The following is a 12,904-nucleotide window of genomic DNA, read 5'->3' as shown; positions in this document are numbered from 1 at the left end:
CTCCTCCTCCTCCTCTTCCTTCTCCTCCTTCTCCTCTTCCTCCTCCTCATTCTTCCTCTTCCTTTGCTCTACTAGCTGGAAGAGCAAACAGTTTATCAGGGCCCCAATCCCACCACTGATCAGCAGCGCTGATGAGACCTGCTCTGTTCTGACCTGTACTCATTTTACCCTCCTTAGGCAACAATCTGATATCTTGGAGGTTCTCAGTGGCTCGTCCTATTAATCCTAATGGGCTCATTCCACTGCAGTTCAGAACTCCCAAGCTCTGGAGGTCCAGCCACCTAAAATGTCCCTGTGGCAAGAAATACACCCAAACCTCTCCTTGCTTGATGAGCTGTAATGGCTTTGAGGACAGGCTCAGAAACGGTTCGGTTTGCTAATATCTAAGACTTTTTTTGCTTTTTCTTGTATCTTCAGTGCCTAGAATAGTGCCTGGCACACAGTAAGTGCTTCATAAATGTTAGCCAACTAAGCTCAGAGCTGCCCCTTACCAGAAGGCTGGCCCCAGATGCCAATCTTTTTGGCCTCAGCCCATCTTCTAAGACAAGGAGAAGCTTCTCTCTGCCCCCGTGGAGGGCAAAGAAATCCCAGATGTCTCTCAAAGAACCCAAGAAGTCTTTTCTTCCCAATTAGACTCTGGATTCCTTTAGGGCAGAAATCTAGTGTTCTGTCTCCCCTGCCACCTAGCTGAGCACTGGCCTAGGCCCATGATAGTGCTGTGATAATAAGGATGTGATGGCCAGTGGAGCCATGCCTATACTTTCCCTTGCAGAGTCCCTGTGGACTACATCAGCAGATGGCTTGGTCAAGATCCGGATGGACCACAGCTGCTCCCAGACCCCGAAGACCGTACACCAGGTGTTCCTAGAGTGTTTGGAGAAGTATGGAAATCTGAACGCCCTGAGCAGCAAACGGGATGGGAAATGGGAGAGGATCACCTACTCTCAGTACTATCTTCTCGCCCGAAAAGCTGCCAAAGGGTTTTTGAAGGTGAGTGAGAAGAGGGCAGGGTGGGAGCCTCCTAGCCATTGCTCTGGTTGGGTTTTGAGGGTGTCTCTGCCAACAGGATGGCGAAGGGAGTGGAGGCCATTTCACCAGAGAATTGTTTGAAGGAACTGAAAATGTTTTATCTGAAAGGGGAAGACTTAGGTGGGACATGCTGTCTGCCTTCAAGGGTTTGAAGGGTTGTAGAAAATGAAATACAGGGGATTACAAAGAAAGCCATTTGTGTTGAAATACAGTCATCAGAACTTTTAAAAAACCATATGGGGGCAGCTGGGTGGCTCAGTGGATGGAGAGCCAGGCCTAGAGATGGTGGTGGGGGGGTCCTGGGTTCAATTCTGGCCTCAGACACTTCCCAGCTGTGTGACCCTGGGCAAGTCACTTAACCCCCCATTGCCTAGCCTTTACCACTTTTCTGCCTTGGAGCCAATACATAGCATTGACTCCAAGATGGAAGGTGAGGGGTTAAAAAAAGAAAAGAATCCCTGCTCTCTACATAGAGATGGCCTTTAAGTCCAGCCTCTTATTAATAATTCGAGGGAGGAGAGACTAAACTTATGCTCTCAATGATTTAGGAAATTTGCAGTGAGGGATCCCCCTCTACCTACATGGTCTGGCATGTGTTCTCCAACCGAATAGTGCCAGAGCTTGCCTGGGCACACAGAGAGATTAGGGGATTTGCCTTGAGTTACACATGTAATATGTAGCAGAGGCAGGATTTATACACAGGCTTCCCAACCTGTTGGCTCTTGATCCATTGCCCAAGGCTGCATCTAATAATAATGATGGAAGTCATTCTTAGTATCCATCAATGAGCATTTATACCTCCGGATTTATGTGCTAAGCCCTGAACGAGGCATGGATCATACAAAGCCAGAAATAAAGCGGGGAAAAGCAGTGAGTCAGTTAGTATTTTTTACATTCCTGCTGTTTGTCAGGCTGAGCACTGGGGACACAGAAAGACACCCCCCAAAAGCCCCAGCCCTCCAAGAGTTTATATTCTAATGGGGGAGATGACATGTGAAAAACTAAGTACTTAAGATACAGACAAAGAAGATGGAAAGTCATCTCCAAGGGAAGACATTAGCATCCAGAGACTGAGAAGGCCTTCTGCAGAACTTGAAGGGAACCAAGGAACCTGGGAGGCAGCAGCGAGAGGACGGAGCGTCCCAGGAATGAGGAGTGGCCAGTGAAAAGGCCCGGAGTGGGCAAGGTGGTTGTGCCAGCCAGGAGGCCAATGCCACTGTTTGGTAGAATGCATTGAAAAAAACACATTATTTATTCATTTTTAACATTCTTTTCCATTTTTGAGTTCTAATTCTTCTTGCCCACTCTTTCTCACACTCACTGAGAAGGTAAGCATTTGTTCATGTGAAATCATGCAAAACATATTTCTGTATTAGACACATTGAAAAAAAAACAGAAAAATAATGTTAAAAAATCTATATTTCAATTTGCATTCCGAGTTCGTCTCTCTGGCAATAGAGAGCATTTTGTCCTCAGGAGCCTTTTGGAATTATTTTGTATTGATCAGAATAGCTAAGTCTTTCACAGTTGACCATCATTACGATATAACTTAATGTGTACAATGATTTCCTGGTTCTTCTCGCTTCGCTTTGCATCAGTCCATAGAGAGATCTTCCCATGTTTTCCTGAAATCGCTCCCCTCATCATTTCCCACAGCACAAGAGCACTCCATCACAATCATATGTCACAGCTGGTTCAGCCATTCCCCAAAGATGGGCATCCCCTCAATTTCCAATTCTTCGCCCCCACAAAGAGAGCTGCTGTAAATAGTTTAGTACCTCCTTTTCCTTTTTCTTTGATCATGAAGTGCATTCTTGAAAGAGAGGCAGTAAACTCCGATGAAAAGAGCTCTAGGCTTTGAGTCAAGAGACCTGGATTCTTGTTCCAGGTCCAGAACTTCCTGCTTCTATTCCTACATGAGGTTGCCCAGGGTGTTCATTAATAGTTCATAGACAATCATGGAACCACAGACAGGGAAGGGACCTCCAAGGCCATCCTGACCGATACCTGAACAGAATTTCCCTCTTCAATACCTCTGGCAAGTGAGTGTCCACTTAAAGACTTCCAGGGATGGGAAACTGACTTGTCTGTCAGGGAGCACTTTGTAGGCAGCTCTTATCATTGGGAAAATTTTTGTTATCCTGGGTTGAGGTTTGCTATAACTACTCTCCATTGCTGCTGGATTCTTCAGATATGTACCTAAGTCTTCTCTAACTTAAACATCTTCACTAAATATTCCTTTAATAATACATACTAGAAAATTCTAGAAATAGCCAAGTGCCTTATTGGTAGAATGTTGAGTCAAGAGAACCTTATTGGAAATTCCACTTTAGACACTTACTAGATGTATAACTCTGGGCAAGTCTCCCAACCTCTGCCTCAATTTCCTCATCTATAACATAAGATAATAATAGCACTTACCTTCCATGGTTGTTATGAAAATTAAGTAAGATACTATTGGTAATGTATTTTGCAAATCTTAAGGTATTCTATAGATGCTAGATATTCTTACTAGTATTATTAGAATTTTGACAGGAACACAAATCAGGATCCCTGATATAAAGCTTATAGACTCCACTGTCTTCCCTCCAAAAATTAAAATGGGTAACATCCTCCAGACCTGAGGCACAGCTCCTAGGCTCTGTGAATTTTTTTAAACCCTTATCTTCTGTCTCAGAATCAATACTGAGTTTCAGTTCTAAGGCAGAAGAGCAGTAAGGACTAGGCAGTTAGGGTTAAGTGACTTGCCCAGGGCCTCACAGTGAGGAAATATCTGGGGCCAGATTTGAACTCAAGGCCTCCCATCTCCAGGCCTGGTTCTCTATCCACTGAGAAACCTAGCTGCCTGGCTCCATGAATATTTGCAGACAAGGGCTTAGAAATTGTGCCTGCCTGTTCTTTCGGAATCCTGCAATGTAGTCTAACTGGGCTTGGTGAATTCATCGAGCAGGCTAGGTGCTTTCTTATTTCCCCTTACTCATCTTTGTTTTCAACTCCTTGTTAAATGTTTTTGTTTAGTCCTTCACAGCCCAAAGGTCATTCTCCTGGGAAAAGGGAGCAAAAGCAAAATGAATCGAATGGCTTAGCCTTCTTGGGGTCATCTACGACCATCACCGCAGCCATCGTAAACAGCAGTCCTATCCATTCTCTGGCTCTCCTATCCCTCCCAGCAAGCTTTGTTTGTGTGGGGGCAGGGAAGACACCTTTTGGTTGTCTTTAGCATCTAGCACCAACCTTGGTGCATTCTGGGCGTGGGTACTCTCTATGATGTTCCTACGGGACCATGCTTCTCTTTCGTTTTCATCCTCAGGAGGTTGACTGTTCTAAGCATGTCTTATAAAAATCTGAGTTAAACAGTGAGCCCTATGTTGCATCCACATTGGATCTCTATCTGAACCATTTCTAATGATGTCATTAGAATTTTCTGGATGCCTTCCTCAAAAGAATATCAACTCAATTAGAACCTAAATATTCTTTCTTGGAACCTTTGAAGTCAAGGGCATAGCTCAAACTATGCTCAAGATTTCCCTTTTTTCCCCTATTGAGCTCTGTGATGAAGAACTCACTATTAAACAAGTTCTACATTGTGCATCAGTATCAGGTCCTGAATAGCAGTTTTCTTGTTTTTCCACTTTTTGAAGAATAAAATTCTCATTAAGGCAGGTCATAAATTAATCAGTTGAGCAGATGTCTAAATCTCATATCTTCATATCAGGCTTATAGGTTTTCCAAGCCCTTCATCTAATTCCTTCTGCTGTTTAGGTGGTCTGTAGTATACTTCCACAACATTAACTGCTCTGACAATATTCTATATATGAGGACAGTTTTCTCCTCACTCCCCTTTTTCAGTTTAACAGAGGTCTTGACTCATAAATTGTTAAAGCAGGAAGAGGGTCTTTTAGAGATGATCTAGTCCAGTTTCTCCTCATTTTATAGATGAGGGAACTAAGGCATAGAGAGGGAAAGTCACTTGCCCAAAGCCATGTGACTAGAAAGTACCAGCATTTTTCAGCAATTTGGCTCTTTATATAATGTGAATACATGGCAGGCGAGGAAGCATGGTGTAGGTAGAAGGTAAAGGAGAAGACATTTCAGGAATAGAGAATAGAAGCTTGTGGGTGAGAAGTTTAAGTTCATCTAGGGAGGAGACAAAGGTAGATAGAGATAGACAGACAGACAAATAGAAAGATGGATAGATGGACAGACAGATAGATATAGATAGATAGATAGATAGATAGATAGATAGATAGATAGATAGATAAAAATGTAGATATCAATAGATTGTAGATGCAAACATATATACCTCTATAAAGCATTTATATATATATGTATATATATATACTTACCTTGTGCCATGTATGTGCTAAGTGTTAAGGGTACAAATAAAAGAAGCGAAAGTCCCTGCCCTCAAAGAACTTATCTTCTGTTGGAGAAGCTAATATATAAAGGGATGCTGGATAAGGAAGGGGAAAATATACATGGTAAAATGTCCAGAAGCTGTTGTGAAATAGGGGGGATCAGGTCCAATCTATACATAGAGGAGAGAAAGATAAGATAAAGTAGATTGTTGGGACTTGTAGGCCAGGCTGAGGAATTAGAACTCTATTCAGTAGGGAACAGATAGTCTCTAAAGGTTCTTCACTATCCCCTGCCCCTCATCAGCCCCAGTTTGTCTGCTGTCTACCAGGTGTCCTTTCTGCTTAAAATGGTGTCCCCTGGGACCAGGAGTCTGCCTAATTAACTGTACCATCAGGTGCTCCCACTCTACTTTCACCAATCACCAGGGGTCCTTTTGCCATCACAGTGTCTGTTCGGGGAGGGAAGCACAATTAGTTCATGGACTTAGAAACTAGCACCCTCTGTGCAAAATATGTGACCTCCTTTGATTTTGGCTTTGCAGCTTGGCCTGGAGCGTGTTCACAGTGTAGCTGTCCTCGGATTCAACTCCCCTGAGTGGTTTATCTCAGCTGTGGGCACAGTCTTTGCTGGGTGAGTGGCTGCTGCTCAGTTTTGCCTAGGTTTGGGTGCAGAAGTGTGGGAATGAACGTCCTTCCCCCGGGTTATGGCTTTGGTATTTTTCTGGAATCTTTAATTCAGCTCCTTCATCTCTTCATGGAGAAAGATAGATAGATAGATAGATAGATAGATAGATAGATAGATAGATAGATAGATAAATGGATAGATGGATAGATATATGGATGGATAGAGTATGGATATATGGATGGATAGATGGATGGATGGATGGGTGGATGGATGGATGGATGGATGGATAGATAGATGATGGATGGAGGATGGATATATGGATGGATGGATGGATGGATGGATGGATGGATGGATAGATTTTTCACAATGCTTTCAAGTTTATTGGGTTTTCGTGTACAGTGAAATAAATAGAACATTTATTAAGTATTTAACTACGTATTAGAGATAATGCTAAGTGCTGGAGATACAAGTGTTAGCAAGCAATACAGTCCTTGTCAGTAAGGAGTTTGTAATCTAATGGGAAAGCATATCATAAAAAGTAACATTAAAGTCCCTTCCCTGCTCTTTTGACTCCTTTTGCCCACCAACTACTCAAGAAGCATGTACTAGACACCTGGATGTGCCGGGCACTGTGCTCAATGCCAGGGACCCAAAGACAAAGGTGTCACAGTCCCTTTACCCGCTTTCTCCCTTTCAACTTCACTTCTGTCTTAAGCATCTACTTGATCTTCCTCTTCTCCTTCTGCTCATCTACCCATTCTTGATTCCCTTTCCTTCCCTACTGCTGTTCTCTTAACTTTCTTTTCTTCTACTCATCTATTCCATATGTCCTCTGTTTTTCTTCTCTTCCCCATCTTTCTGTATTCTGTACTCCCTTCCCTAACATGTAGTTTTCCTTTCACACTACCTAGTGGTCTACCAACATCCTGGGCATTTTCTTGGCTAGCTCTGAAGAGGATGGCTTCCCAGACCCTGCCTTCAACTGTCTCCTATAGCTCACATCCTTTAGGGCTTGCATAGAAGACATTAGAGAGGTCATGGACTGGCATATATCATTGACAAATGCCCTCTCTTTGTCACCTCTCAGGGGCATCCTCACAGGAATCTATACAACCAGCTCCCCTGAGGCTTGCCAATACATTGCCCATGATTGCAAGGCCAACATCATCCTGGTGGATACCCAGAAACAGCTGGAAAAGATACTGAAGGTAAGAAGGTCCTAGGAGATGGGCATCACCACTACTTTCATAAAACTTGATGTTTCTATAGGGCACTACAGGTTACAAAGCACAAGAGGAGGGGCAGCTGGGTAGCTCAGTGGTTTGAGAGCCAGGTCTAGAGACAGGAGGTCCTGGGTTCAAATGTGGCCTCAGACACTTCCTAGCTGTGTGATCCTGGGCAAGTCACTTAACCCCCATTGCCTAGCCCTTACCACTCTTCTGCCTTGGAGCCAATACACAGTATTGACTCCAAGATGGAAGGTGAGGTGTTTTTTTTAAAAAGCACATGAGGTAGGGGCAGCTGGGTAGCTCAGTGGAGTGAGAGTCAGGCCTAGAGACAGGAGGTCCTAGGTTCAAACCCGGCCTCAGCCACTTCCCAGCTGTGTGACCCTGGGCAAGTCACTTGACCCCCATTGCCCACCCTTACCAATCTTCCACCTATGAGAAAATATACCGAAGTACAAGGGTTAAAAAAAAAAGCACATGAGGCAGGATGTAAATGAATTAATGAAAATTATTGATTAAGCACTTACTATATGGCTGGCACTGGGTTAAATGCCAATGATACAAATAACATTGATGATGCTTTGGAGCTAGAAGGGGCCCAAGAAGACATCTAGGTCAATACCTTCATTTTATAGATGAGGAAACCAAGGCCAGAGGAGGTAAAGAGACTCAGCCAGAGTCATGCAGGCAGGGAATGACAGTACTAGGAGTTTAATCCATGTTCTGACTCCAAATCCAGAACTCCTTCCATTGACGCCATCTTGGTTTTCTTCACAATGCTCTCATTTTACAGATGGGAAAGAAGAGACTAGAGGGGGTGAAGTGCCTTGCACTTGGGTCTCCTGATCCTAGCATGAGGTTTTCCACTCTACAGCTGCCCACTCTTCACTAACCAACTCTCCCTTCTAGCACAGGGCTTATGATGACTTTGGGCTAGGAAGATGTCCCAGATTTGAAGGTGTTCCAGATTGGAACCAGGACCTCCAGTCTCCCTGAGCCATGTAGGTACTCCTTTTAAAGTAAACTGAGTCCCACAGAGAAGCAAGCAGGTTAGATATATATCTCTAACTTTTTGAGGGTGACCTTGAAGAAGGCCACTACCTCCTTCCCCTCAGAAAAGGCAGCCTAGCCTAGCTCATAGAGCTCTGGGCTTGAAGCCAGAAAAAATGGATTTAAATCCCATCCCTAAAACTTCCTAACTGTGTGGTCCTGGGCAAGTCCCTGGTCACCTCAGCTATGAAATGAAGATAATACAAAATGGGGATAATAATACATATGGCATTTACCTGTGAGGATTGGATGAGATAAAGGATGTAAAAATCTTTGGAAACCTAAAAAAAAAAAAAAAAAAAAAAAGCAAAGCAAAACAAAGTTCTGCATAGAGGGCCCCGGGAGGGGATGAAGGTTGCTATGATGTCCCTGGGATACTTAGATACCATAGAAGGAAGGAAGGATCCCAGTGTCTGCTCTGCACTCCCCTAGCTTTAGGAATCTTCTTGGGCTGGGAACAAGGAGGAAAAGGAGAGACAGAGAAATCTTGCCATCTTGTGGTGAGACAACAAATTTTATTCTCCACTGACAACCACCAGCTGAACATTGGACTTCTCTCATTGACTGAGGGCAAGAAAAAACACATCCCGACTCTCAGCCTCTGCAGGAACCCTCAGTAGATTTTTCTGCCATGAAGTCATCACTTGTTTGAGATGGAAGGGACTGTAGAGAAGTGACTCTGAGCAATTCCTATTTTTATAGGAACTCTTCCCTTTCTACTTCATTTTTCAGGATACAAGGGACTTTGTTCAATGTTGGAACATGGAAATGTCAGAGCTGGAAGGGTTTTTTAGGATATGGAATGTGAAAACTGGAATGTTAGTGCTGAAAGGGACTTTAGACATTGTCTAGTCAAAACTCATTTTTATAGATGGGGAAACTGAGGTACAGAGAGAGGAAGTAGCTATTGCTTACTATTGAATCATATCTAGGGTGTGGGTCAGTAAGACTATTCAAGTCCGTTTTCACTCTTCTCAAGAGGAATTAGTCAATCAGTCAACAAGTATTTATTAAGCAATAAGGATTTGAAGCAAAAGTAAGATATTTACTACCCCTTTGTGAGCTTACATTTCATGGAATAGAGGCAGGAAGGAATAACGTAGCAATTGGAAAAGTCATGAAGAGTTGACTTTTCATACATTTTGCCAATGATGCTGAGTAAATGCAAACATTACATAACAAGTTTCAACAAGATTGAAACCAAAGCTTACATAACAAGACATGTTGTGTTTAAAGTAACTTAGTTTTGTTTGCTCAATTTATTTCCTAAATGAGTTTTTAATTTAAGGGATATAGGGGATAATTGATCATCCCTTTTAGCTATGATTCTATAATCCCAAGCACTACATAAGTACTTATAGGTAAGACAGAGCTCAGCAATAGGATCCTATGACCTGTGATCCAAAAACTTTTGAGAAAGGGGGGACTCAGAAGGGAATACTAAGGATGCAGGAATTCTTAGCCCTGGGACATAGTCATTGTCACCTGGGCGGTCAGTGTTCTCGAAGCCAGAGATCTCAGACTGCCTATGGCATGGTCTGGAAGCTAAGATTTCCCAGAAACATACACAACAGAAGAGAATACAAAAGTATGCTAGGGAAACTACCCTGGAGAACCCAAGGTTGAATCGCTCTGTTATACAAGTCTCAGCTGACTTTCTTTTGGCCTCCTTCAACATCCAACACATCTCAAACAATCTGATAATGAGCCAACCTAAAGCACCAGAAGAGAATTTGGTTCCAACTGTTCCTTCTGCTTCTGCTTTGAATTCAAACTCAAGTCTGGACCTCTAAGTTAAGAACTCTTTTCCTAATGTCACAATGCCAGAGGAAATGAAGTCAACAACCCAACACCCTTTACCATTCACCCCCAATGAAACCCAGACTTGCTGGAGGTGAATGACCAAGTGGTTCTTGAAGAGGGTGAAGTCCTTCTCTGATGTCTCTGTGAGGCATGAAGGTGACCACGGGTTCTTGACAGTCACGGCAGGTCTTAACTTAGAATACTGGGTATGATCCTGGTGATGAGCTGTGTGCCTATCATCTAAGGACAAACTCAGAGAAGAAGAATTGACATTTTCATATTGCTTTAAAGTTTGTAACATGCTTTGTATATTGGCCTCTCATGACAACCTCTGTGAGGTTAAGTGCCAGAATTATCCCTATTTTCCTGATGAGGAAACTGAGGCTGGGAATTTATGTCCTTCTTGGTAGTTGCCTGGGTTCCCATAGCTGGGGAGTGTCAGAGGTAGAATTTGATCCTGGATCTTCTTCACTCTACATCCAATGCTTCCTCTCAGGCGATGAATTTTTTTTGCCCAAACAACTCAAGGAGCGATTGACTAATGGTACAGCAGAGATACGGTGGATGGAGAAGGGAGTGTTTCCACCACTGACATCAGAGATATTTGAAAGAACAAACTAAGAAATGAAGACCCTAATCTTTGCCGATCAGTTAAATACAAGTAACTTCTTTTCTTGACTAATAATATCTGCTCTTTAAACGACAGATCTGGAAGAATTTGCCATATTTGAAGGCTGTCGTGATGTTCCGAGAGACCCCGGCAGAGAAAATTCCTAACGTATATACGGTACGAGACTCAAGACTAAGGAAGGGGGCTTGTGGGGCTGGCTCTGGACAGTTGCAGCAGGGGGCTTGTCTTTTTAGTTCACTACAATATAATGAGCATTTATTAAGTGCCTACTGTGTACCAGGCACTGTATTAGATGGTGGGAATACAAAGACGAAAATGTAACCAGCTCCTGTCCTCGAGGAGCTACATTTCTTTGAGGGAGACAATACTTCAGAGAGAAATAAATACAAAATATGCGAGATGCTACTGTCTCCATCTCTTAGGTTAGAAAAACTGAGCCCAGGACCTGCTCTCAGAAACGGTGGGCAAGAATACATAACTCCCATGTGCTTCTGCCCCAACGTAGCGATTTCCGGCTGCCTCTAGGCGCTGAAAACAGGAACAAGACAGCATTTCTGTTAGGATGGACCTTTCCTTCAGCTGCTAACTCCTGACCCACATTTCTCTATTCCTGTCTATAGATGGAAGAGTTCCTAGAGATAGGGAATGAGATCCCCGATGCCACCCTGGATGACATCATTAACTCCCAAAAACCCAACCAGTGCTGCGTGCTTGTCTACACATCTGGTACCACTGGCAACCCCAAAGGCGTGATGCTGAGTCAGGACAATGTAGGGTTCTGGGGACTGAACTGTTGATGGGGAAGGGGGAGTATGGAGGGATGGGGAAGGGAGGACACTGGAAACTTCTCCCTGGGCAAGAGAGCCTAGAAGGAGAGATGCCTGCTGGACATATGGTAACTGAGAGAAGACAGATTGGTGGTGGGGAATTTCTGAAATGTGCATGGACCTTCTGCCCCAAAGGGAAGGCCCTCCTGGGTCTGGGGGCGTGCTGTTCCCTGTAGGAGCACATTCTTCACTTAGATCCATTATGGGGAAAGAGAGTCAAATCAAAAAGCATTTAGTAAGGGGCAGCTAGGTGACTCAGTGGATAGAGAACCAAGCCTAGAAGTGGGACATTCTGGGTTCAAATCTGGCCTCAAACACTTCCTAGCTATGTTACCCTGGGCAAGTCACTTGACCCCCATTGCCTAGCCTTTACCACTCTTCTGCCTTGGAACCGATACACAGTATTGACTCCAAGACAGAAGGTGAGGGTTCAGGGGATCCTATTTGCCCAAGTGGAGAGAGTCCCAATAACGATAAAGTCCCCCCCTGCCCAGACATCTCGGAGTGTGAGGTTGGTGTCATGATGCCCCTAAAAGACATCCACTCCACGACTGGCTCCTCTCAGAAGGCCAGTGAGGCAGAATAGTTGGGGATTATTATTCGAATTCTATAGGAGCACCCTGCATGTTCTGGTCCTTGGGTGGCCACAGCCTTGCCTCTCCTCCCTCACTCAGATCACTTGGACGGCCAAGTTTGGCAGCCGAGCAGGAGACATCCAGCCAGCCGAGATTCAGCAGGAGGTTGTGGTTAGCTACCTGCCTCTCAGCCACATCGCTGCTCAGATGTATGACCTTTGGACAGGAATTCAATGGGGGGCCAACATCTGCTTTGCTGAGCCTGATGCCCTGAAGGTCAGTCTGCCCTGTCCTCCCCTCAGTCTGTTCATCTCTTATGTGGGCATGGCAATCCTCAAAGTTGAAAAAAATTGAGTGTACTTGAATCTCTAGACTCCTCTGATCCTGATTCTTCTTCTTCTTCTTCTTCTTCTTCTTCTTCTTCTTCTTCTTCTTCTTCTTCTTCTTCTTCTTCTTCTTCTTCTTCTTCTTCTTCTTCTTCTTCTTCTTCTTCTTCTTCTTCTTCTTCTTCTTCTTCTTCTTCTTCTTCTTCTTCTTCTTCTTCTTCTTCTTCTTCTTCTTCTTCTTCTTCTTCTTCTTCTTCTTCTTCTTCTTCTTCTTCTTCTTCTTCTTCTTCTTCTTCTTCTTCTTCTTCTTCTTCTTCTTCTTCTTCTTCTTCTTCTTCTTCTTCTTCTTCTTCTTCTTCTTCTTCTTCTTCTTCTTCTTCTTCTTCTTCTTCTTCTTCTTCTTCTTCTTCTTCTTCTTCTTCTTCTTCTTCTTCTTCTTCTTCTTCTTCTTCTT

The 12,904-nt window shown here is 43.7% G+C and overlaps 1 protein-coding gene across 1 annotated transcript in view; it reads left to right on the top strand.

Moving 5' to 3' along the window:
• ACSBG1 (acyl-CoA synthetase bubblegum family member 1) overlaps positions 1–12,904 on the top strand; it is a 97,052-nt gene that overhangs the window by 74,049 nt on the left and 10,099 nt on the right. Inside the window, exons 4-9 of the mRNA XM_044660287.1 lie at positions 773–990; positions 5,930–6,018; positions 7,100–7,220; positions 10,798–10,878; positions 11,343–11,492; positions 12,224–12,446. Coding sequence (XP_044516222.1) covers positions 773–990; positions 5,930–6,018; positions 7,100–7,220; positions 10,798–10,878; positions 11,343–11,492; positions 12,224–12,446 — 882 coding nt within the window. The remainder of the gene's footprint in view (positions 1–772; positions 991–5,929; positions 6,019–7,099; positions 7,221–10,797; positions 10,879–11,342; positions 11,493–12,223; positions 12,447–12,904) is intronic.

The sequence above is a fragment of the Gracilinanus agilis genome, chromosome 2 (assembly GCF_016433145.1).
Source record: "Gracilinanus agilis isolate LMUSP501 chromosome 2, AgileGrace, whole genome shotgun sequence".
Taxonomy (NCBI): domain Eukaryota; kingdom Metazoa; phylum Chordata; class Mammalia; order Didelphimorphia; family Didelphidae; genus Gracilinanus; species Gracilinanus agilis.
Note: the sequence above shows the minus strand (reverse complement) of the source record. Positions and strands in the feature narration are given on the sequence as shown.